The sequence below is a fragment of the Diadema antillarum genome, unplaced genomic scaffold (genome assembly GCF_040938485.1).
Source record: "Diadema antillarum isolate AM-2024a unplaced genomic scaffold, OU_Dant_1.0 seq00000906_RagTag, whole genome shotgun sequence".
Lineage (NCBI taxonomy): Eukaryota > Metazoa > Echinodermata > Echinoidea > Diadematoida > Diadematidae > Diadema > Diadema antillarum.
In genome coordinates, this window is record NW_027271764.1 from 362,368 (window position 1) to 390,027 (window position 27,660).

A 27,660-nucleotide genomic window follows, 5' to 3' on the forward strand; every position below is an offset into this window, starting at 1 on the left:
CAGAAATAAGGAGAAAAGTGATAAAACCGGCTTTCTATGAGGGTAGAATTTCAAACACTTTCACAAAATACAGCTCAGATTTACACTTTTGGACATATTTTCGAACAGAATTGACTTTTGTTTTATATGCTTTATCATTTGGTGAAATTTCATTGCATTTGATATATAAACGAGCAGCATATACCCGATATTATGTTAGCGTTAAAAATGAATCTTCAGATTGCTCAGAAAGATGGCGGCTTCAAGCATTGAACATCAAAGGCACAAATGCACCTGTGGAATTCTTTTGTTTATCCATAGAAAACTGACAGCTGATTGAATAATCATAGTCAGTTGTAACTCCGTCTCTCGAACCTCCTTGATTCCACTAAGACTTTGTCGAATATTTCGAGGTTTTGTAAAGTAGGCCTATAAATAATGTCCTTTTTTCATTTAGTTACTGTACACTATATTATTTCGTTTGATTTAGTATATTCTGTGTATCCTTTGTATGATTATTTGCATCAGGCAGTGCCTGCATTGTTCGTAATTTTATAGAGAAATATTTACATTTGTATATTATAGGATATTTCATAACATACTTTTCTGCAAATTGTATTTGATATGCTGATATCTTGTATATAGTTGTGCAAATTGTATTTGATATGCTGATATCTTGTGTATAGTTGTGTTGTATATGTATATATTTGTTACATTTTATTTGAAATAATTCTATTTTGTTTAATAATTTGAGATTGGTATATATACTCCCATACCCAATGAGGGTCGATGAGTCAATAAACTTCAACTTCAACTTCAACTTCAACACCCAGAGGAATGCTTGAGCTGCAAAACGCAGGTGGTGGATGGGGGAAGACGGCGAAATCTGATAGGGATCATAGGTCAGGGTGGGATTTTGCTCCAAAAATTGTAAACTTCATTACTCCGTACAGTGAAAAACAACAGCCATGAAGTCACAAAGTACAACATGTTGAGCGAGATGTCACAATCGTTTGTATTTATGGAGAGAATTCACTCATAGCAGGTGATAAAACTCAACAACGATGTATTTTAGTGGGATGTTGACACCCCACGCCAAGGAGGTGCACTTATCTTCATGCTGGTGGGATAAAGTTGCATGTTGTACTGTGTTTAGGTTGAGAAAATATCATCTCATATCGTCCTCCACATCATCATGCTTTAAATTCATACTTTCATCATCATTTTTCCCGTTCGTTTTCTTTATTTTTCTTCTCTTCTTGTCTAATCATCTTAATGTTGTCTTTCTTGTCCGTGTCCTTGTCAAATACTCTTGCTTGAAATATCAAAGGCTAATTCTTTAATTGCATCTTTATCTTGATGTAAATTTTCAAAACAATTGTATTTCGTATTTTTATATGCATGAAATAATTAGGTGCAGTATACTTATCACGGTTAACAGCTCGTTATTCCGAAGGTTCGTTATTCCGAAGGTTCTTTAGTCCGAAGGTTCGTTATTCGGAAGAATCGTTATTCCGAAGGTTCGTTAATCCGAAAATGAAATAAGGTTCGTTATTACAAAGGTTTGTTAATCGAAAAATGAAACAAAGCTAGTTATTCCATACGGTTCGTTACGGACCTTATTTCATTTTCGGACCAACGAACCTTTGGAATAACGAACCCTATTTCATTTTCGGATTAACGAACCCTCGGAATAACGAACCCTATTTCATTTTCGGATAAAGGAGCCTTCGGAATAGCAAACCCTATTTCATTTTCGGATTAACGAACCTTCGGAATAACGAACCTTCGGAATAACGCCACAAAATGTTCGGATTAACGAACCCTTTTTCATTTTCGGATTAACGAACGTCTAGGTATAGGGAATTTGTGTGTTCCGGATTAACGAACCTTCGGAATAACGACCCTTCGGAATAACGAACAGCACCCACTTGTCACGTGCTCATGTATATGTCCCTTTCGTTATTCTGTCATTTTATGTATCATAAAGTAATAAAAGTTAGCGGTCATTATATTTTATACATAGGGGTACTTCTATCAAGTATATACACTCGATACCAACAAAATTCACTTTTTCCACCATCCTAATATTCAATTCCCATTCTGGAAATGTACACATTGATATACCGTCATAAATACTATACTCGGTTTTTGCCATGTGTGCAGACTCATGCATATACATTTTAGTTGCATGCTCTCTCAAATTCCTTCCCATCGGTGTTTTTCCTTCCACTTCTAGTAAGACCTTGGTCGTGTCGCATAGTTTTCCCCTCCTTTCTTTCTTTCCTTTCTTTTATGTATCATTGCAGCTGGCTGGTATATCACATATAGGAATTGCAATTGATTCATGTTCTCCATTTTTCAAATCTTTCCCCGTGTCTATGGAAGCCGGAATGTTTAAACCCTAATAGTATTTAAGTATTCACGTCATTGTCACTCCCATGTCTAAATTGCTATTAGAGCAACTGCTATAGTGTGCAGCATGTGGTTACTTGTTTTCATAAATGCATGTGAGAAGAATCTTCTGAGCCCCGAGTAAGAGTCATTCTCTTTTGTTTATCCTTACTTTGGTCTTAATTGTACCCGTGCTCCTCATCCTGTTCCCCTCACTAGGCTTTTGTTGGGACCTACACTCAACAAGCTTTGCTTTTTAGTAGGTTCCATCGTATTTCTCTTCGCATCCTTTACTTTGATTGAAAATGACACATCGACCGTTATGTATTACTTTTGTATTCCTATTTCTTCATGTATATATCCAAGCTGGACATTCTGTATTATATTTTGTTATATACCATGTATTTTCCATCGAGAAATACGAAAATAAATTGAAATTGAAATTGAAATAAATCACAGATTGATTTAGTCCATCTCCCTGTACAACTGAGCTACTTGCTGTGTCTGTCTCTTTGACTGTGTTTTTATTGCAAATCCTGATATTTCAACGACCCTCTTGGATGAAATTAGGACAATTCTGGTAAGGATGTGAACAAAGACACGAAAGAAAACTCTTATAGCCACTGGAACATCAGCGTCGTATAGTTAGGTACTGGGCGGACGTATAAGGGGGTTCTGTTGGACTTTCAATGAGAAGCATGTTTGTACTCATGAAAGAAAAGGGGCTTGTAAAACCAAGGAGCTATGATACCTTCTTTCACCTCCCTGGTAAAACTCAGGTTTGGTCAATACCTCCGTAAACTTCTACCTCTTATCTGTTACCCGTGCTACGCTCCCCTTCTCCAACTTGCATTCGTACTTCCCGCTGACTATCCATGTACCAGTGCATCTCTCGTGAATTGCTTTATCAGCTGGGCAAAATCAGACGCTTGTAGTCTGTTTTCCTAGTCGTTGGTTTCGTTGTTGCTGCTATTGTTGTTTTATTTGTCAACTTTTCTAATTCATATAATATTCACATTATAGTATGTTATAAAATTATACACATATGGGGTTGTGGGGATGTATATATGGACGAATGAGTGTATAAGTCTAGATATATTTTCATGTAGGCCTTTGATTATGTTGTATGTGTGTATTTCATCGTGGTGTCAGTTTAGTATATATGTTTATAGTAATCTATATAATCATTATGTGTTTGGTAAATGTACTAGTAAATGAAATAATAAAATGAGTGCATGTTTGCTTGCCTAGCTGCTGTGGCAGCTGCGCCTCTTTCCACTATAGCATAGGGGCAGACCCATATATCATTTAAGTTAATAAACATCAAAGGCCTATAAGCTACTTGTGTGTGTATGTGTGAGTGTGTGTGTGTGCGCGTGTGTGTGTGTGTGTGTGTGTGCGTGTGTGTATGTGTGTGTGTGTGTATGTGTGTGTGTGTGTGATGTGTAAAGGGTGCTTTAAACTCTGACTATATACCCCCCCCCAAAAAAAAAAAAAATGCATTGATATGCATAATCATAATAACAGGTGCTGCATGAATCACTGTGTATAATTGTCCTCAGTCTGACAAACATGGTTTCCACTGCTTGTCTCCTGTGTGGTGACCTTACCATTTTTGTTTTATCACTTTTGTTTTTGATTTCTGTTGTGGTCATAATGCTGTGTTTGTAATACGTGCAATGTGAGCAACTCACTTCCTTGAAGATACTCATATAACCCCTTAATGTAGAATTTAAAAAAAAATATATGAATGAATAAATAAATATATACGTCGGATGGAATCCATGCCAAATGCCTTCCGCTTCAGTCCTGTTGGAATAGACTCCCTCCACACAACACGCAGAGTCCATGATCTCTCAACCTTTTCTCTCTAACAATGGGAAGAACACGTGTGCAGGTCGAACGAGTTCAAATGACTGGATTGAGCCATATACTTGCGGTAATAGTCGAAATTGAACGGTATAGCAATCAATCAGTCGGGAAGCCGTTTCACCGTGCGCTTCCAGAAATTGATCTTTCGTTTTCTCCTATACACTTGATTGTCTGTCGCAAATAACATAATGACATGATAGTTTGATACCAATGCTTACTTCCGGTATAATTCTAGAAAATCGCTCTTAAGGGGAGAGTAAAATGACTGGTGCAACGACCTCTTCCTGATGCAAATTATATACACTTTTAGGGAACGACCGAGAAATGCGGCAAAATGCTCTCTTATTTTAAAGGGAAATGAACGGCTAATGTTGAAATAAGAGTAGAATACATCAAGGAGGTTCGAGGGATATTTGGGATATCATTCAAAACTTGCGAATCTTTTAATTTTTTTTGGTTTGATCCATCGCTTGATCAGAACGGTACAATAGTTTATGACACAAAAATTGGAACGATAAACAGGATAAAAGAGAATATAAGGAGAATTAATTCCACATAGAATTATTATACTGTACGTACTTCCGTTATCTTTCATACTGAAAGAGCACTTAACTGACAAACTCCTTCAGAAGGCTATACGGGGAATGATATTTCCCTGGAGACACGTCCGCTGCAAATCTAGAGAATGATTTACAATTTCTGGAATATTCTGTCTGACATTTTCTTTACCTTTGTATAACTCTCCACTACAGTGGAACAAAGACCATCTGTTTCGCGGGCTTTCTTTTTCAAGGATGACGGCATGTGGATTATAAACGAAGAGTTTCTGCGAAATCATAAAACTTTCGAACGAATTTTCCGATTTTCCTCAAACTTCACTGACTGACTGATGTATTCTGCTAACATTTCTTTGTTCATTGAAACCAAACAAATGTTTAGAATGCATAATCTCCCTCCTTCATAAAGGACGAAAATATTGTAACAACTATTTCAAAAGACGACGTGACTGCGTCATGGCTACATGTACCGGATAATAGTTTTCCCCTCATCCTCTCGTATACCCGAAATTTCCTGCGTACAGCCCTGATTCTTTGAACTTTTTGTAAGATAATGTGCATGTTTACGTAAAAACATCATGCTGCTATCGACTTGGCTTAAAACATTTTCAGTTTCATTTTCCTCAAATCTGACTACGCCGTGAGGCACACAGATGCTCTTATCTTATCAGACAAAAAAAAAAAAATGATTATGATAATAAATAAATAAAACAAAAATCTCATTCCAATGTCGAAGCCGAAGGAATTTCGAAACGTCATATAACAAAAGTCGAAAGAAAATCACTTCGCGACTATTGTTTTCTTTTCATTTCGTTGTATGTGTGTGTGTATGTGTGTGCGTGTGTGTGTGTGTGTGTGTGTGTGTGTAAGTGTGTGTATGAGGGTTATTTGCTAGACTTACACCCATGAAATTGTCTGTAAATGACATACATGGCCTAAACCATAACATAAACATTAACTCGCATGTATGAAAATAAGTACACCATAAAACAACTATACCATAACATCTGCCGCATTTCGTCAACCGGCACTTGCTCTTGAGTGTTTTTGACAAGGACTGATTTAGAAATACAACCAACATCTTCTATAACCTTCAAGTCCTACTAGGTTTGTCTATCGTGCCAGTTATGAGCAAGCTTAGAAATCGTATGTATGCATTGAAGTAGGTGTGTAGGCCTACAAGCGACAAAGGACCTCAAGGAAAGCTGACATTATTTCTTGAAGACGAAAACAAAACACAATTTTCAACGCTTATTTATCAATTCATCCACTTACTCTCCATGATAAATCATTAATGTCTGATTGATACTATATTAATTTCTACTGACAGATTAATTAATTAATTAATTCATTCATTCATTCATTCATCCGCTTATCCTTATTCTGTTCTTCATTTAACAATGTTTCACTGCTCAAATTGATTCTATGGAGTATTTTTAGAGCGACTGCTTTTGTTTATAGTTGTTGTTTGTTTTTGTACCTTTTTTGACTAAGGTAAATCTATACTTTAATTGTTTCATTATACATTTATCTAATTATAACCAACAATGAACCTATTGTATACTGTCCACACTCCGATGTTATGATTTCCACAATCGACAATGCACGGCCTATATATGGACGAAGCGCATGCGATGTAATTGTATAATGTGATATCGCTATTGTTATAATTATTGCATCTCTTTGATATTGTGTATAGAGGCCCCTAATATGCATGTATAGGTTGATATATATATATATATATATATATATATATATATATATATATATTCTTATATCAAATATCATATAGATGAGGTATGTAGACAGATAAAGATAGATAGATAGATAGATAGATAATTTAGATAGATAGATAGATAGATAGATAGATAGATAGATAGATAGATAGATCAAATAGAAAGATATAGATAGATAGATAGATATTACGTACCCGGTATACCAATACATCAGAAATCTGAAAGGCTCTTACAGTAGAAGCTACAGTGTTCAAACTTGACATTTTTTCTTTCTTTGACCGAAAATAACACATGAAATATTCATAGTTGAGGGCTTCAATGCGTCGATTGAGTCGATTTAATAAGAACAGCACTCTTTACTTGAAACAATGCAACTTATTGCAATGTAAATGGCAATATGAACGGCAAGAGCTAACACTATATTATTTACCCCATCAATTGAAAAGCTCAGACATTTCGTAACAGCAATCCAGTTAGAACGCCGCAAGAAATTTATGGAAGACATTTATACATGCATTAAGTCCACTGATCTGTTTTGACGGTGACAATAATTTCATTATTTCAATGATCGCCTATAGTGCTCCATGGCTGCAGTGCCTACACATTTCCTGCGCACTCTATTTCTGTGCGCCTGCGCACATTCATTAACACTAAGGTCTTTTTGGACTGGTAACTATCTGTCGCTACGACAAACTCTTACTAATGACTAATTACAGCAATCTACTGGATGTTTTTCTAGACGTTGTGCTGCTACAGGCACTAAACATCGACTTGCTGAACGTTTTGTCTCATACATGCACTTTTAAGAGTCATGTATTCATAATGTGTATTAACAGGATAGAATTGTATAATTTCTAGTAAAATAAGATTTCTGAAACAGTGAAAGCTGCTCCTCTACTGTCTATAGTGTAATCGTAATCTACCTCATCATTTTCTATAAATGTCGTTGACCAGTGCATTTCTCTCTTTAAACACTTACATACCAAATATATCACAATCGCAAGAACAATAAAAATAATTTTCACCTATATTCTCATTGTTTGCACTCAGATGTTGCGACATTGTCGATAACTTTTAACCCTCTTTTTGAATGTCAAGTTTCATAGTTACGTTCAGGTTGTAAAACACTTTCAAGAAGGGAGCAATATCGGAACACCTACAAAAAGGGTAATACTTCAACAGTTCATTTACTTAGTTATATACTGAAATGGTGTCAAATTAAAGATCGATCACTCAGTGTATTGGTATTCTAAGAACAATCCCTGAGATATTTGTATATTTGCTATTCACAATCACTCTCATCAACATTATTCTTTCCAAGGCTGATACAGCCCTTTACCGTCACACAAAATCGGCGAGGGGCAGCGGGTCAATCAGCGAAACACTCTCATTGGCCAGATGCTCCTCGCTCGGTGCTACCTTGTATCCTAGCAACCGCATGGCTCCCTCGCACAGTTCCTCAACTTGACGAACTTGCGTAAACTTCATCGCGTGTCGCCAGCGCATCGCCGTTTCCGTCGAGTTTTTGTGCGTGCTGAACAGCTTCACGCTGCGCGCGTCGTCACTGCGCGTGTTCGCGACGATCCACTGCATGACAGCGCGCGGGTATTCGAGGCCCACGAAGTCATAGATGTCCCGCGCCACGCGCAGCGGTTCTAGCGCGAAGTCCTCGTAACGCACCAGTTTATAGCGATTACGTAACCAAGCAGGTTTCTCCTGCGCCTCTTCCACTGAGTCTCGCGTCCACTGGCACAGCCGTGGGATGGTGTGGACGACGTAGTCTGGATGGTTGCCCAGCAAACCGAGCGCGTCCAATTTTCCTATTGAAAGAGAAGGAAACAAGAAAGCAGACACACAAACGTAAATGTGTCTTTTCACTCAATGTAAAACGATGTAAACGTCAAGCCTTGATCGATCCATCACAAAATGCCATTTACATAATTTATCAACTTCTTCTTTCAAAAATTGTGAAAATATTGGCATGTGTGGTCACAGAGACCTCTGAAGTTACCAAAGATGACTTAAAAATAGAATACAGTCGACGAATTTTATCCCCACGGAAAAAATATACATAACGCCTATAGCTGCGTCGTTAACGTCAGACAGTATAAAGTAAAACAGTGAAGTAAAAAGTGAAAGTAAAATTGTGACACAAGATACAGTCAAGTGAGGGAAAAGGAAACGAAAATGTGATGACCACAAGGAAATTGATATTTCCCGGGCACGGTGATGTAAAAGGCTGCAGCAATTAGATCATAAGTATTAGCAAGTGTGCTGACAGTTGCTTCTAGTGAACACTTTCATGAACTTGCAAACCTCTTAAGTACTTATGAAATATTATTAGGAAAAAGCTGTAGGATTTTATAAAAATATATAATACAATGAAAAGTATACCTCTTAGTCGTCTTTTTGGCTGACCCGGACGTCTTGCAATTCCTCTGGGATGATTGAACATGTAGTACAACCTTCTTGAGTTGGTGGTGCCACGGGGGTCTCTGACGAGGTGAATGATTTTGACGTTGATGCCGGCTTCGACAAGAGGTCGGAAATAGTCCAGATCCGCGCGAATCGTCTTCATACACACGTTCCCATGCACGCTCTTGCATGCGCGTTCGAGGTGCGCGGGAACGATGTTCTTGCAGTTCCGCGCGGACGCGCACGAGGGTCTGAGCTTCGTGCTGCGGGTGTTTCCAGCCTGCCATCGCAACCAATTCTCCGTCAACCCGTGTGGGAAAATGCATCGGCTGTACTCCAGGAGGAGGTTGGATGACACCACTCCGTGGTCCGCGAAACTCAGCTCGCCCAGCCGCATCATGGAGTCTAGTGAGATGAGAGGCTCGTACATGTAGAACATGTTCGGGTTCTGGTTGAATATCTCCCCAAGCATGGTGGATCCGGTGCGCATTCTGGCGAGAATCACTACGAACACGGGCTTCTTCGATCCACTCTCACTAGATCCCTCATCATGCACACGCTGATATTTTCGATGCTGAAGTATCGCTTTTAATTCATCTAACGCCTTGGACCTTCTCGAGGCTAAATCACTTGTTTTGTTGTCAAATTTGTGAATATTTTGCTCTGTCCTCTTTTGGAGTGTGCCATTTTCAGTCCCCATAGATTGGGGGACATCTGCCTCTCCATCTCGACTCGAAGAAACGCTGCTGTGTGACGTTGTGGTAGAGTTGGCGATCGCTCCGGAGATTGGCCACAGAGTTCCCTCGGCTCGGCGCCGATCTTTGACAGCTAACCCTGTTCCACTTGCACCCAACGTGCGGAGGAGAGACTGATGGGCTGGGCGACCACGGGTCCGGGAGCGGCCGGCCAGGGACAGGTGATCGGACATTGTGATGGTCGGAGATCTCTGGCGCCGCGCCGAGCTGAGTGTCGCAGTCTGGTACACGAAGAAAAACGCGAAGGAGACACTGGCGAACACCACAAACAGCCTGAAAAGGCGGGACGTATTCAAATGATTCCACATCTTCATGCCTTTGACTCAAAGATAGAGCTGAGAATTCCAGTTGTGACCTTGTCTTCTCAAACAAAATCAGACTTTCTATAAGGTTATGGCACTTATAGTGATTTACACCTTCAACCTACAGGTGCTGCGATCGGTGAATAAACCTATCGACGACACACTGGACAATATTAGGCCGATGCTCATTGTGGCGACCCACTATAAGTACAATTCTCTGTTCCTAAAAATAATCATTGTCATCGCAATAATAATCACTGTTTTCGTCGTGCGCTCCACTGTTCCTGTCATTGGTCCAAATTTGCGACGCATTCAATCATATAAAAAAGTTGGCATCCGCTGTGTAGTCTGCAATAAGTCATAAGAGGGAAGAAATGCTATTCGTTGACTATTACACTGATAAATCACTTTCATCTGTTGCACATTTTGTGTCTTCAAAAATAGTTCACACCCATGATAATGGACTGATTGTTTTAGTGAATTAATCATAACTGGCTAATGAATTCCCAAACAGTATCTGTCTTTGTCTTTCTTGTATATGACTATCAGTGATAATAATGCATGGAGCCGAGTGCCAAGCTGATTCATTTTCAGAAACACGCCCTCAAAAGTTTACTTCTTCTTCCTCATGCCAGCTGGGATGACGCACACGCGAATGGTACGGGGCAAGTTGTTCGGCATGCAGCTACACCCTTCTTCCACGAGAAGCGGCCCGTTTGCTGTTCTGGCCGATAATGTTTACTGCAACGAAACCAATTAGCAAAGCGCTCGAATGAATGACATCAGAGGCGAAGAGGCGGTATTCATAATTGTTTCGCCTCGATTAATGTTCTCCTTTAAGTTTTCGTTTGAAGCTCTCGTTTGCAGGACTTATTTTGATGCTGGCATTAGAAGTTTTCCTTGGCAATTAAACCTTGAAGCTCTTATTTGAAGCACTCGTTGGAAGTATGTTCACGTTTGAAAGTTCTCGTGCGGGTACACCAACACCGTCGAACTCAGAAACTCTGCCGCGTGGTTGCTGGAACGAAATCTGCGGGGTGCAAGAAAAGAATTTCATCGTAAACATCATGCGTGCTGCACCTTGCAATGGGTCTTGTCATGAAAATAATTTGCTCAGTTTTTGATATATTAGTACAGGATAGAACTGTCATGGTAAATTCACTATCACTGAGTTCAAATAAAGGTCAAGTATCTCCACAAATGCGGGGTGAGCTTAAATGCCTATGATATCAGTGATGAGTGAGCGCGGGGCTCAAAAAGTCTTGGGAAATGTTGAGTGGATCAACGTTTCCTTCAACCCGGAAAGGTATGTCACCCAAAGGAGCAACTGATTAATCACGATGCAAGGGTATAAAAAAATAAAGTATGAGGTTTGAATACATCATTTTCGCAATATTTCTGCGACAGAGGTAAACACGACACTGGTATAAATGACACCCAAAAAAGTATATTAGAAAATCCAAAACAAAAAACAAAAACCACCACAATATGTCAGTAAAAATATTGCATTTAGACAAGTGTACCATTGGCTACAAGATTTTATTGGTACTGCTCATCACTTACCCCCTGATATCTAACATGATTACCTTTATACATGGTACTTCAACATCGAACAAAAATGATATATTTACCCGGCTTTTACTTCTCGTATCTCCTTACCGCCCGATTTGAATTTCCATCAAATTCTCTTGAACTGTCATTTTTTAGGGGAAATTGCTTTTCCCTTGAAGTCTACCAGAAGCCGGAAAGTCATAGGGAAGTATGTAAATGTAAGGCCTTGGACAGTCTGAACTGATGTATAAATTGTCAGTTAATGAATGCCACATCGCTATTGTTTTTAGCTCATGACTTTACAAGATCAGCCGAATCTGGTGTGCCTTCCTTTTGAGGACCAGAATCCGTGGGCCTCGACCTTCCTTAGCACTTTCCAAAGCTCCAGGAAGGAGTCGTTTCCTGCTTGTATGAAGGGGAAAATCTGTCTAGTTCTGTAAAACCTATATAGGGTAGGTTGCGTGCAAATGTAAACTAATCAAAGTTACTTGCGTACACAGTAAATTAGACCTATGTAGAAATGTGTAGTGTCCTCGCTTTTGGGTGCAGAGAATTTTACATTCTCTTTGTGATATATTATTTCTCAGTCGTTATGATGAGAATATGATTCTTCACACGAAAAAATGATACGACGGTGGAACTGTTTTCGGAGACGATACATGGAAAACTAAGAAAATTATATCGATTAAAAACGAAATGAAAATGTACATTTGTATCTAAATATAGATCTATAATCGCATACAAGACACAAAATGGATTGTTAAATGTTTTCGGCCATTTCAACTGAAATATAAATGGAATAAACCTACATGTGATATTAGTTCAAATTTAAGAGAGTGCTAACACATGTAAAAGGTAATATATTTGAAATTCTGGGGTGTTTGTGAATATACACTTGAAAAAGGAGAGTATTTCCATATTATTCTATCACATGATATGTGTGTGTCTTAAATCGGACGTGTATGACTACAAATGTCATGGCCCCAACAGCAGTGATTACTGTGGTATGTTCTATTTATTGCTTGTATAAAATGCAAGTTGAGCTGCCATTATATTGTCCAAGTTTGCAGCTAGGTTCTCTCAGCTTTTGCAGGCGTTCAGCATAATGATTGTCTTATCAATCACGGTCAGGCCTATGAATGGCAAACTTCCCGAAGTCACTGTTAATGCCAAGTGGTCACGTGTATGATTATAATATGACTTTTAGTCATAATAATGTTAAATCTATAATTAGCCTACACTAAGCCTATTCAGCTGGCACATTTCCGAATTGGCGGAATTCACTAGTGTTGGAGATATTCTGGAACACTTCTCGATTGCCAATTCAATGCTACGTGCAGGATTTGCGTTGGCCAACTGCAAGAAGGAGTGTAGCGCTGTGGGGATTAACAACCTCAGCGGTGTTCCACGTTCAAGGGCCCAAGGTCTACACAGGGAGGTGAGACCCCTCCCTGGTCTACACCATCGGGAAACAACGGACGTATATTCGGTCTGACACATGTTTAAATACGCGTCAAAATAAAACTTATTCGTAGCGCATGAGGACCATCTGTTGAGTGCATTAGGCGCTATTGTGGAGGCCGTCTACGTAGACGAAGCCCCCCCCCCCCCCCCGTTCATTACCCCACTTTCCGTTAAAGGGATCGTTTCCGTTAAAGGGATCGTATAGTTTTAGTTGAGACCTAATTTCAGGTTTCTACAATTTTCTGGTGAGATAATGAGAAACCTCTTATGAAATATGAAAGAGCAGGTAATTCCATGAGGAATTAAACGTTTACTTGATGAAAATTGGTTTTGAAATGGCTGAGATATCCAAAACAGAGCGATTCTAATAAGTGTGGGACCCACACTTTATTACGAGCGCTTTGTTTTACTTTGTTTTTGGATGTTTCAGTTATTCCAAACCCGATTTTCAGCAAACAAATTTGAATTCCTCTCAAAATGGTATGCTCTGTACTATTTCATCAAGTGTTTTCTTGGTATCTCACAAAAAGTTAAAAGCCCACTTCTCATCTCCACCAATACTGTACAATTCCTTTAACCTCAGCCTGCACACTTTTAATTTTGATCAAATTTTCACTGTTGTGCACGTAAGATTTTACTTTTTCTTACCACTAACCTGACTAACTTGTATAGCTGGACTGAAATTCCTCTTTACATTTTTACTCTATTTCGATTTTAGAACTCTTATTATGAATATGTATATATTATGCAATATCAAAATCGATTCCGGGCAATACTAACGATGTTATTTTGTGTTAGTGGTTCTGAAAAGTTTGAAAGGACACTCGACTTCACTCTCAAAGTGGTAGGCCTAATATGAAAAACAGAGTCATACAAACAGATTGGTATATCATAAGTTCGATGGACAAAAATACCAAAGTGATATAGAAGTTAATAAAGTGCGTATCCAAAAACAATCGAACTTTGGAGGGCTAATATTTTATAATTGTCAGCTATGGAGAGAGCTATGTTAGTTGAAAGGAAAGGGGAACTCTTCCTCTTTCCATTGATACCTAATTATGTTGACAAACGTCATGCATGACTGAGCACATGAACTTTACAGACAATGACAAACTGCGCTTTTTCCAAGTTTGCGTGTTATTGTGAAGGAACAAGCATGTCTTACTGCATGGATGAGATCTGTCAATGAACGTGGCCAAATCATTAGGCCAGCCTGCACGACTGCACGTTCGTATTTCTAGGGTTTCCTCTAACCTACCATGCTTCATAACCATCAACATGGCCATGTTGTCGATAACTTTGTCCTTCCCATAAAGGCTAAACCATTTTTCTCTCTTCATATCAAGACATGGTTTGTCGCTGCCAGCTATGTGTTGAATATGAACAGAGAAAATGGGCTGTGTGGATTGGTCTCTGTGGGAGTGACAAAGTTATCGGACAGGTGGCCATGTTCAAGGTTATGAACCATTATAATATTATAGGAGAAACTCTAAACACAAGTCCCAAACACAAACCTGCATTCGCACAGGCTGGCCTATTTGGCCACTTTCATTAACAGATCTCATTCATGCAGTGATCAGACATGCATAATAATGCATGTCTCACTGCATAGATTGTTCCTTCACAATAACACACAAACTTGGAAAAAGTGCAATTTGTCATTGTTGTCTTTAAAGTTCTTGTGTTCAGTCATGCATGACATCTGTCAACACAATTAGGTACCAATGGAAAGAGGAAGAGATTTAGAACGATTTTTGCTAAAAACACACTTATTTATGAAGGCCCAAATTATTGGAATTCTTTGAATCATCACATAAAAAACGCTCCATCCATATATTCTTTCAAGAGGAGACTGAAGTCTTTTTTATTGCAATCGTATGACTCTACAATACCGAATTAACCATGTGGCCTTTTTTCTTACATACTGACCTGCTCACTTTGTCCCCTCTTCGAAGAATTAATGGTTTGGTTTTTTTTTTTTTCCTGGATGTTCGCAATGTTGTCATCTATGCCATTTTGCCCATAGCGTCTTGAAGTTGACTTATCGTATGTACTCCTGTTCATACGTCCCTCTATTTTCTATTTTGTGTGTGTCTTTTTTTCAGTCGTCAAAATATTACTTTTTCCCCACAACTATCTTCTGTTTTTCTTGGCATGCTTCTGCCGAAGATCGCTGTTTCTGTTGTTCTGTTTCTGTTTCTGTCGTGCATTCTTGTCTGCTATTTTGTCTTCAGTTTGTCAGTCTTGTCCACTCCGTTTTATCCTGTACAACCTTTTCTTCAGTAGTTGTCTTGTTGTCTAGTCCTGTTTCATGTTTGTTCGCGTCTATGAAAGTGTATATCTGGTAATCTAATTTTCAGTGGGCTTCCAGACTTCTTCCACTTTGTTATTTTTGTATCTACGATGATTCAATTTATCTTTCCATCGATGTTATTTTTCAGAGGGGCCCACATACTACAAGCTCTGTCTTTTTAGTGGGTCCCTCCATTTTTCGCACTTTAAGCAACGGTATATGTACTTCACTTTGATCACTTCTGTATCTTTTTTACTATACAATGTATGATTACTATAGGTCCTCAATTGTTGTACAGTCTTTTCATTTCACTATGTTCTATTTACCTTATTCTCTGTTATCAAAAGAAGTGAAACACATGTTTTGTCGAAAAATGAAATAAACTTTGAATTGAATTGAAAAAATTGAATTGAAGAGTTTGTCTTTCCAAACAACCAACATTGCGCTCTCCATAGCTGACAATTATGAAATAGTAGCCCTCCAAAGTTGGGTTACATTTTTTTTTTCATATACGCACTGTATAAATACAGTATAGTTTGACAGCTTCAAACGAAACAGTGACAAAATGTGACAATCCCTATGCAAATTAGACATGGTGATTTTATTGTCTCGAAACTGCGTTAGTTTGGACACAACAAAGTACGGTAAAACAATCATATTTTTGTTCGATGCTTCTAACTCTATACGTAAAACGTCACTACTCCGTTGTTGCAACTTCAGATCAATGAATGATATAAAGGTCGAATTTCTTTCGCTTGAATTCACGTCAAACAAAGACATTTCATTTCAGGGAAGATTATGAGCTATATTAGCGAACGGCAATGTGTGGGCAAGGTTATGATAATTTGACATTTTAACGCCGTAACCTTCTTCTCGAGTTTGTATGAATCTTTCACTGCTCTATTGCGAGTTTATGATATTTCTTATCAGGGACTACTGAAACATGGAGTGGACTTGCATTGTAATGGTACGATATTTATGATCGCGAACACAAAATAGTCCCGTATATTATGTGCCTCGTCACGTCAGTGGCACTGACTATTGTGTTGTCCGGTAAAGAGTTTATTTTTGGGAGGAATACTTTCTTTAATTTGATTACGTCGCACGCGGGCTGGCAGGACTGGTGGGAATCAATAAATGATTGCTAATAGGTGACGCTAAATAATGGAGTCTATTACATCTGTCGGGCAAAGTGTGGCTCAGAGTGAACAGGTCGCGTTGATGATGATGATGATGATGATGATGATGATAATGATAATGATAATAATAATAATGATAATAATAATAATAATAATAATAATAATAATAATAATAATAATAATAATAATAATAATAATAATAATCTAATAATAATAATAATAACGATAATAGTGTCAATATGTAACAAGGACAACAATTTTTAGGATAACCTTTATCAATGACGTCAATAATTATTGAAAATAATCGAATATCAAGTATCACATAATAGAGGGAAATTTTGTTTCAAGACAGCAAATTATCGGATGGTTTTATTTCATCCAGATGTGAGATTCTGTTTTCTCCCAACAGACGGCTAAATGAGCAGCCCCCCAAATACCTGGTATATTAATCATAGCAGTCAGAGTGTCGTAAATGAAAATTATATTGACAGACGTCATCCAACAACGGCGGCGAGAATGATATAGATGGCGATGTAAAACAAAATGTTATGGCCTGTGGTGATGACGATAAATTATCATCATTATCATCACCGTCATCATCACTAATTTTGTTGAAGAGGACGTCGCTGCTTAAATGTTGACCGTGATGCATAAAGGTAACATTCTTGTTACGGATTGCCGGTAGTCGTGATGGCTGTCATGTTGGGGCGGGTAAATTAATTTCGTGGGAGTGATGATGCTGAGCTGATGTTGGTGGTATGGTAGGCCTAATGGTGGTGGTTAGCAATGGTTGTGATGTTGTGGAAGCGCTAGTAAGCAAGGTGATATTTCTCCAGTGAAATGGACCACAAGTACAAGAGCAATGTGAACTCTTTTAGCTCCACGAAATACCCCAAACACACACACACACGGTACACACACACTTTCAAATTACCTGGCTCAGCTCTCCGCACACTTTGACGAGCTGTCTCTCCAATTGCCATTCAATCTAATCATGCCCATCCATTATCATCCAATAATCCCTAAACAAGAACATGATATATTTTATGTGACTCACTCCTTACAACTATTGTCGAGTGTGATCTTCGACGGGAGAGCAGACCGAAATTCGTGCTTTGATCGGGGGACTGATCACTCTGGCCAAGTTCATGACGTCTACGGAGAGCACGTGCACGTCGAAAGACAGATTGTTAGCTGGAGTATACCACCAGGGATTTCATATTGGTCCCTCTAATCGATAGTTTAACACTTCGAGAATGTAGATGTGTATGTCAATTCTCACCTTCTAAACTTCAGTGTGTACTGATGAGTGACATCAACGCTTGTCACATGCACAGCAGTCTTGTGTTCCGTTTTCCTTTCCTGTGTACAGATAGGGGAAAGAAATGCTGACATGTCACAGAGACGCCTGCCCAGTGAATGATAATACACGGTGTACTCCAGATGTATTTCTGCGAAGCTATCCGTTATCATGACAAGCAGAGACCCTATACAGAAAACTAGCATCCGCCGACTTCCATCCTATTACCACAGTGTACTGCAGTGTACAGATGGATGTGCGCAAGTGTAGTATTGTCCCAAGGGGAGAGAGATTACGGGGGGGGGGGGGGGAGGTGTTGTTGATGAGGGCAAGGAGAGAGAGAGTCTGCGTTGCTCGTATTTGGCATTTGACCTTTGGGGAAAGTGTGTGAGGGTCGGGAAAGTTCACTGGATGTGGAGGAGACGGATTGGACTGGAAAACTGCGCTGATAAGAGTGGATATATAACCTTCATTCCTGTTTCATGTTTGTTCGCGTCTATGAAAGTGTATATCTGGTAATCTAATTTTCAGTGGGCTTCCAGACTTCTTCCACTTTGTTATTTTTGTATCTACGATGATTCAATTTATCTTTCCATCGATGTTATTTTTCAGAGGGGCCCACATACTACAAGCTCTGTCTTTTTAGTGGGTCCCTCCATTTTTCGCACTTTAAGCAACGGTATATGTACTTCACTTTGATCACTTCTGTATCTTTTTTACTATACAATGTATGATTACTATAGGTCCTCAATTGTTGTACAGTCTTTTCATTTCACTATGTTCTATTTACCTTATTCTCTGTTATCAAAAGAAGTGAAACACATGTTTTGTCGAAAAATGAAATAAACTTTGAATTGAATTGAAAAAATTGAATTGAAGAGTTTGTCTTTCCAAACAACCAACATTGCGCTCTCCATAGCTGACAATTATGAAATAGTAGCCCTCCAAAGTTGGGTTACATTTTTTTTTTCATATACGCACTGTATAAATACAGTATAGTTTGACAGCTTCAAACGAAACAGTGACAAAATGTGACAATCCCTATGCAAATTAGACATGGTGATTTTATTGTCTCGAAACTGCGTTAGTTTGGACACAACAAAGTACGGTAAAACAATCATATTTTTGTTCGATGCTTCTAACTCTATACGTAAAACGTCACTACTCCGTTGTTGCAACTTCAGATCAATGAATGATATAAAGGTCGAATTTCTTTCGCTTGAATTCACGTCAAACAAAGACATTTCATTTCAGGGAAGATTATGAGCTATATTAGCGAACGGCAATGTGTGGGCAAGGTTATGATAATTTGACATTTTAACGCCGTAACCTTCTTCTCGAGTTTGTATGAATCTTTCACTGCTCTATTGCGAGTTTATGATATTTCTTATCAGGGACTACTGAAACATGGAGTGGACTTGCATTGTAATGGTACGATATTTATGATCGCGAACACAAAATAGTCCCGTATATTATGTGCCTCGTCACGTCAGTGGCACTGACTATTGTGTTGTCCGGTAAAGAGTTTATTTTTGGGAGGAATACTTTCTTTAATTTGATTACGTCGCACGCGGGCTGGCAGGACTGGTGGGAATCAATAAATGATTGCTAATAGGTGACGCTAAATAATGGAGTCTATTACATCTGTCGGGCAAAGTGTGGCTCAGAGTGAACAGGTCGCGTTGATGATGATGATGATGATGATGATGATGATAATGATAATGATAATAATAATAATGATAATAATAATAATAATAATAATAATAATAATAATAATAATAATAATAATAATAATAATCTAATAATAATAATAATAACGATAATAGTGTCAATATGTAACAAGGACAACAATTTTTAGGATAACCTTTATCAATGACGTCAATAATTATTGAAAATAATCGAATATCAAGTATCACATAATAGAGGGAAATTTTGTTTCAAGACAGCAAATTATCGGATGGTTTTATTTCATCCAGATGTGAGATTCTGTTTTCTCCCAACAGACGGCTAAATGAGCAGCCCCCCAAATACCTGGTATATTAATCATAGCAGTCAGAGTGTCGTAAATGAAAATTATATTGACAGACGTCATCCAACAACGGCGGCGAGAATGATATAGATGGCGATGTAAAACAAAATGTTATGGCCTGTGGTGATGACGATAAATTATCATCATTATCATCACCGTCATCATCACTAATTTTGTTGAAGAGGACGTCGCTGCTTAAATGTTGACCGTGATGCATAAAGGTAACATTCTTGTTACGGATTGCCGGTAGTCGTGATGGCTGTCATGTTGGGGCGGGTAAATTAATTTCGTGGGAGTGATGATGCTGAGCTGATGTTGGTGGTATGGTAGGCCTAATGGTGGTGGTTAGCAATGGTTGTGATGTTGTGGAAGCGCTAGTAAGCAAGGTGATATTTCTCCAGTGAAATGGACCACAAGTACAAGAGCAATGTGAACTCTTTTAGCTCCACGAAATACCCCAAACACACACACACACGGTACACACACACTTTCAAATTACCTGGCTCAGCTCTCCGCACACTTTGACGAGCTGTCTCTCCAATTGCCATTCAATCTAATCATGCCCATCCATTATCATCCAATAATCCCTAAACAAGAACATGATATATTTTATGTGACTCACTCCTTACAACTATTGTCGAGTGTGATCTTCGACGGGAGAGCAGACCGAAATTCGTGCTTTGATCGGGGGACTGATCACTCTGGCCAAGTTCATGACGTCTACGGAGAGCACGTGCACGTCGAAAGACAGATTGTTAGCTGGAGTATACCACCAGGGATTTCATATTGGTCCCTCTAATCGATAGTTTAACACTTCGAGAATGTAGATGTGTATGTCAATTCTCACCTTCTAAACTTCAGTGTGTACTGATGAGTGACATCAACGCTTGTCACATGCACAGCAGTCTTGTGTTCCGTTTTCCTTTCCTGTGTACAGATAGGGGAAAGAAATGCTGACATGTCACAGAGACGCCTGCCCAGTGAATGATAATACACGGTGTACTCCAGATGTATTTCTGCGAAGCTATCCGTTATCATGACAAGCAGAGACCCTATACAGAAAACTAGCATCCGCCGACTTCCATCCTATTACCACAGTGTACTGCAGTGTACAGATGGATGTGCGCAAGTGTAGTATTGTCCCAAGGGGAGAGAGATTACGGGGGGGGGGGAGGTGTTGTTGATGAGGGCAAGGAGAGAGAGAGTCTGCGTTGCTCGTATTTGGCATTTGACCTTTGGGGAAAGTGTGTGAGGGTCGGGAAAGTTCACTGGATGTGGAGGAGACGGATTGGACTGGAAAACTGCGCTGATAAGAGTGGATATATAACCTTCATCTCCAATATTATTATATATATATTTTTTCCCTCCCCACCAAACTTGATCTTTCATATTACCTAAATTTTGGAATGATTTGGATAGAGAAATAATCCAATCTCAGTCTCTTAATTCATTTAAGCATAAACTTAAACTAGTTTTTCTGAATCCATACTTACTGTTATTTTTCAATCCTCCTCGACATTCTCTGTTCATACTTCGTAATTCTGTCATTGTATCTAACATGTGCCTCGCCCGTAATTTCTTCGTTCTCCTGGACTTTCTTTGTGCATATACTTTGTATATCTGCCATTGCACACTGTATGTGACTTGTACCTCGCTCGGGTGATCACGCAACTCTCTAGAAGTCTTGTGACGCGGACATTGTTTTCTTTGTCTTCTCTTCTTCTTTTTTTATTCTTCGTCGTTTATATTTCCCAAATTCATAAATTGTCACTCCTTTCAACTGTAAATATCAAGTAAGAATTAATTTCATATTAGCATCTGGGAATCTACACCCTACAAGCAATGCTTTTATGTAGATTCCTCATATTTCACATGTTTAATATATTGTCTTAAGTGCTGTATCCGACAATTCACCAATGCATTTTTTTTTGTTATGTTATGGTTTATTATTGTGGAAACGTGGAATATGGAACAATAGAAACAAACAAACAAACAAACAAACAAACTTTACCATTTTTATAATTATGCTGCCAACGCTAACTACGTTCTGTATTCATAAGAGTTGTGTAGTAAATCGGAAGGGTTATGGTAAACTAACAAGCATTTACATGAAAGTTCCACTCAAATTTGGAAAGAAGGAGGCACTCAAAATGCGACAATCAAAGTTTGAAAGTCATTATCGCTAAAACATTAAATCTCTGTATGATGATGCGGAAGACATAAATTCTTCTCTTTGAATTGAATGCCAAATAAGTAATTTTATGGAATATTTGTGTGCGGGCAAATAAGAGACTTCCATGCAGGGTATGGACATCATATCGCGGCATATATTGTTTGTTATTGTGATCAATATGACTGTTTCATGAAAGCACTTTTCTTTTAGTTTCCATAGCCAAGTTTTTCATTATACATCCAATGTAAATGCAATATTGTCTATGTTTTCTTTGTTTTTCATATCACTCTGAAGTCTGATGATTGAAGGGCAAATAGAAGGTATGAGAGTAATTTCCCAAGCACACACATGTGAAGACCGGAGTGCATAATTATGGATGAATCAAAGGAGGTTTACACCAGGTTAGTAGCTCCATGGTTTAGGCATGCACTGTCATTCAAAGAATAGGCCCTATAACGTTTATGATATTGTCTGTATTCGAAGTCACCATAATACATTCCGTATTTCATACCATGGCAGCGGTACCACGGTCATTCCGTACCTAAAGGCCTATATTAATTATTTTGTGGGGTTCTCTACCGATATGGTGAGCTGGAACACCGTGAGAAGTGGACGCGTTCAGGCATGCTATTCAGTAGCCTATACAATCAATAATTCGAAGTGAAATTATTATGTACCCTACTTAACTTTTGATTATCAGAGGAGAGAAATGAAGCAAGCATGAGTAGGCCCTAAATACGTCATTAATGTCGGATGTAAGACAGCAAAAATAAAAGGAATTTCCAATTATAGATTTTATTAAATGTTTTTCGTTTTAAAAAAGCGATGTTGTTTACAAATCAGACCATTATTTCATTGACTTACTTACACACTGCAGATATTTTGATCATCAGGTTAAAAAGACATAATAACTTGCGCAGCATTCTTGATCAACCTATGTCTGTATGGGTGGGTGGGTGGAGAGGTGCTGTTCGTTATTCCGAAGGTTCGCTATTCCGAAGGTTCGTTATTCCGAAGGGTCGTTAATCCGAAACACGCAAATTCCCTATACCCAGAGGTTCGTTAATCCGAAAATGAAAAAGGGTTCGTTAATCCGAAAATTTGTGACGTTATTCCGAAGGTTCGTTATTCCGAAGATTGGTTAATCCGAAAACGAAATTCGGAACAATGAACCCTCGGAATAACGAATCTTAGGAATAAAGAGCCTTCGGAATAACGAACCTTCGGAATAACGAGCTGTAACCACAAAGGAATTTGTTCGAAAATTGTGTTGACAATTTTATTTGAAGTGAATTCTGAAAATATATATTAATGGAACTGTATAGGAAGCCAGTGGTATAAAATTATAAAGTTGAGCTAATGGGCTTAACTTTTAAGATCGACTTATATTCCTTGTGTAACCCCCCCCCCCCCCCCTCCACCCGGTTACAATTTTATACCACTGGCTTTCCTATTCAGTTCCATTAATATATATTTTCAGAATTCACTTCAAATAGAATTGTCAACAAAATTTTCAAACAAATTCCTTTGTTAATTATCGTTTTTCATATCATGGCTGCATGAAAGGGTCTCCAAATTTTCGATTTGATTAGGAAGTTAGAATACAGTTGAAAACACATACTATAGGTCCTACAGCATACCATGATTTCAAGCTGACCTTCACTTTTAAGATTGACTTAGTTTCCTTGTGAAACACCCGCAGTTATCATAAATGGAAATCATTCTAGTTAAAAATCCGAGTACTACAGTATTTCAGATCGGTGTGACTGGCCCATATATCGACACCTTGTCATTGATCTCAGAAAAGAGTCGGATATCGACGCTGTCGGGTTTAGTATGCAGGAAACACTATAGAGGGCGACAAAAATGCATATTCAGTGAATTGCGTAACATCAGAAGTTTGTTTAGATTTGCCCGGTCTAACGAGAATCACTACTAAATCATGGTTTTGGTCAGTTTAAATGATCTAGAAGATGACGTCTATCCCGTGAGTATAATGGCTGAGCTGTAGGGAATGTATTTGCTCGTTTTGGTATTCGATGAACGTGAAAAGGTGCATATTTGCGAAAAAGAAGATCCTGCTAGCTGCTCAGAGTTTCCAAGTTGTCTGGCCTAGTCCCATTCGTTCAATGTGATGTTCGTGAATACCGTTACAGGGCAGGCTCGCTCGCTCGCAGCTCGCAGTAGTGAATAAAATACTAGTATAGCGAGGTACCCGCACCTCATCAGGGGCCCGAATACCGCAGGGCCAAGCAAATTTTGGTGAAAACCGAACAGTTTTTCGCGAAATTCGGAAATTTTAATCGGAATAGGACCCTACGTGTTATAAGTATCACCACTGTCCCCGCACGCATCTTTTACGTGTATGTCTATGGGAGCATCACGGTCACCCGCACACGTCTTTTACGTGCTTTGTCTATGGGAGCGCGGGTGACGAGTTGCGGGCCCCTTCCTTAGCGCACAGCTATTTCGCATCGTTCGCGTTTGACGACGATAGCTGCAAATTTTCGATATCGATCAGTGAGCTTGTGATTCCATTGGAATTTTCAGCATTTTTCCTGTATGTGAGTTGGATTTCAAAGAATTTCAGTGGCGAAATGTGATTCAAATATGCGCAAACATTAACTATGACGAGGTGCGGGTCACCCAAGTATACTAGATCATCTAGAACATCTAGTCTAGATTAGATGATCTAGCTCCTCCTTATCTCACATCTTGTGGCCATTTCCTTGTACTTCATAAGGTACCAAATAACCATTGTGATAACATTGACATATGCTCATGAATCTGCAAGCAAGAATCTTCAGCATGTTCAGCCTATTGTTGAAGGAGGCAGACTTAACCAGAAGAAGAAGAAATAGATCTATACATGTATCATAATTTCCTCTATTTTTACGCCCAGGGTGTGCAGGAATATGCAAAGTGTCAATCAAGAGCCTTCATGAAAGGTTTCATCGGTTTCGTTGCAGGTAAGAAGCTGACGGGGACCCATGTACACATATTTTAGTGTGGGGGCTGTGCAATGCAATGGGGGGGGGGGGGGGGGGGGGAGTCTAGGCAAGGGGCATTGGTTCATCCCCTCCCCTTCCCCCCCCCCCCATTGGTCATGAGTTTTGTTGAATTTTTTTGTTTCTGACATGTGTGTCTTATTTTTCTTTATGATTCTTTCATTAAAGCCTTGCAATGATTCCATCAAATACAAGAATTGGTGTATGATGTTGATATAAATTGCCACAATGAAATAGTTTGCATTAAGTTGTCAAATCAGTTGGTGTTCTTGCAGTTTTTACATTTAAACATTTTCACAGTCCAAGCATTTAAATGTTAAATTTTGCTGCAGACATTGTCATCATCATATGTCATCATCCAGACTGACACCCCTTTACTATGACTGCATTTAGTTTGTATATGAAAATTGTTACACAGAAGTGGCTATGTTCATTAAGTCTACTAAGATTTATTGAGAAAGAGAGCAAATTTGAGAGAGAATTTTGACAGGAGTTTATAGTCTTCTTTAATATGTTGCTGACTTCAAGAAGTTTTTTTTTCTGTACCGTATGAAATACTAACGATGAATAGCAAAGCTACAATGCTGAGACAATACGAAATCACAGAACTGTGGTCCCTAGGATTTGATGGGTAAATTGTGACAATAAGCTCAGTTCTGCTACGTCACTGAGGGATCACCAGTTACATGTATAAATCCACTCATCCATATCCCCTCAGTTTTGTCTGCATGTATCTGCAAAAGTATCTATTGAACACTGATGATTTGAAAGATGAAAAGAACACAGGCTCAAAGCCAAGAGAAACCAAGGAAATACTAGCTCACCTAGTACATGTACCTCCTTAGAGAAGTTTCACATACATGTATTGTATGACTGTAGATAGTCTGGGAAAAAAACAAAAACAAACATGTATTTTCACTTGTTCCCAGGTGGAGCTGCGGGCTTGACAGGAAGTATCTACGCTCGTCAGAAGTTTGCTTCAAAGTTTGCACCAAAGCACACAGTATCAGTGATGGCAGGTACTACATGTATAGACTGTTTTACATTGCTTGATTAATGTGTCAACAATCTTAGCTTCACCAATGTCATAATAAGACAATGATTCTAAGGTAGAAAGGACTGTGTTTGTCTAAATTTGCTGTTTGGTGAATAAGACACCATGATTGACTAACTGCCAGAAATAGCTGCAGAAAAATGCAGGTCATACATTTATCTTGATTGGTTTGGAATTGGCTCACTGAAGGTATACCAGGTTAATGCACCTGGGGGGTGTTTCATAAAGCTGTTCGTAAAGTTACGAACAACTTACGAGCGACTGGTGATCAGTTCTGAAGTGCTATACTTATCAGAATTTCAATAATTCAGCACAAGAACTGATCACCAGTCGCTCGTAAGTCATTCGTAACTTTACGAACAGCTTTATGATACACCCCCCTGAAATACATTTTATATCAGTGCGCATGGTAATAACATGTTACTGCTTATGTGTGCTCTTTAATATCATTACTTATGTCGTATGACACATTGCATGATGAAAGTGAAGCATCTGTACTAGTGTGAGAGCATTGTCATTGCGATTTATACATCATTATTCACCTTTAATAGCAATGATCATGTTATGATACATGTATTGCTGTTGGCTAATGGAAATGAAATACACAGTTGTAGTTAAATCTCATGTCTGAAGATGATAGATTTTATCTGACTCACTTGCTCTGATGCCATGATGATATTAAAGAATATATTCAAACTTAGCTGTAGGTCCAAATCAAGAAATGCTAAAACTTTCTTCAAGTGAGAGTGAGAAAGTGAGAAAATTGTGTGTCCTTGAAAGCAACCTCTGCATACTTACTGTACTCCAACAGGTGGGGCCATTGTCTTGGGATACATCACAGCATCAGTTGCCTCAAGGAAATGCCAGAGAAACTGGGTGAGAACTGCTCAGGCGGAGGGATATAACTCCTATGATATTGTGCCCGCTCAGAAAGAGGCCGATTCGACGACCAAAAAGCCCACCGCGACATCAGAAGTGGGGAAAGACGAAACGGATGTCCCTGTCTTCAAGAAGACGAAGTATGGAGACACAATGGGCTGAAAAGAACTTGTGATACTTGAAATTGATGGGGCATTAAAATAATAGAAGAATCCCGGACTTGCCTTTGAGGATGAAGGTGACCCAACCAGGGAGACTCTAATGTCAGGACATGATTTTCAATGTCTGGGACTGAAGCCCTGCTTGCACACCATCATGTATGCTTAACTTGTCATCAGCATTTTGTAGGATGATGAAACGCCAAAGATGCATGCAACTTTCATATATCAGGACAGATTGTGTATTCACTTTCTTTTCCAGTGTGCATGCAAACCATTCATTGATGTGTGCTCAGGACTTTATATAGTGCCCTAGCTTAACCAGATGAGAAATTATACACTGAAGATAACAGTATCTCAGAAGAGGTTTATTGAACCTTGAGACTTTGTCTGGTTTTCTTTGAGGGGTATTCAGAAATTATTTTGTGTAGGTATAATATATTTAATCAGACAGTGGCAGGACCAATGTTTCATTATCCAGACAGAATTTTCTAGGTTTTGTTGCTATTAATATCTTAATTTTTTGCTTGTATAGGGAGAATTCCTTTTGCTTGTGAAAGGATGGTATAAAGGGAGAATGATCACAAGCATTCTGTATAGAT

At 38.7% G+C, this 27,660-nt stretch overlaps 2 protein-coding genes across 2 annotated transcripts; one reads left to right on the plus strand and one right to left on the minus strand.

Moving 5' to 3' along the window:
* Positions 1-7,879: 7,879 nt before the first annotated feature.
* Positions 7,880-10,016, minus strand: LOC139741138 (carbohydrate sulfotransferase 6-like). The gene is made up of 2 exons (XM_071651724.1): positions 8,933-10,016; positions 7,880-8,358 (listed from the first exon to the last, which is right to left on the minus strand). Exons 1-2 carry the CDS (start codon positions 10,014-10,016, stop codon positions 7,880-7,882), a joined length of 1,563 nt encoding a protein of 520 aa, XP_071507825.1.
* Positions 10,017-23,901: 13,885 nt separating this feature from the next.
* On the plus strand, positions 23,902-27,203 carry LOC139741148 (transmembrane protein 141-like). The gene is made up of 4 exons (XM_071651737.1): positions 23,902-23,946; positions 24,862-24,928; positions 25,897-25,986; positions 26,833-27,203. Exons 1-4 carry the CDS (start codon positions 23,902-23,904, stop codon positions 27,060-27,062), a joined length of 432 nt encoding a protein of 143 aa, XP_071507838.1. The 3' UTR covers positions 27,063-27,203.
* Positions 27,204-27,660: the final 457 nt, after the last annotated feature.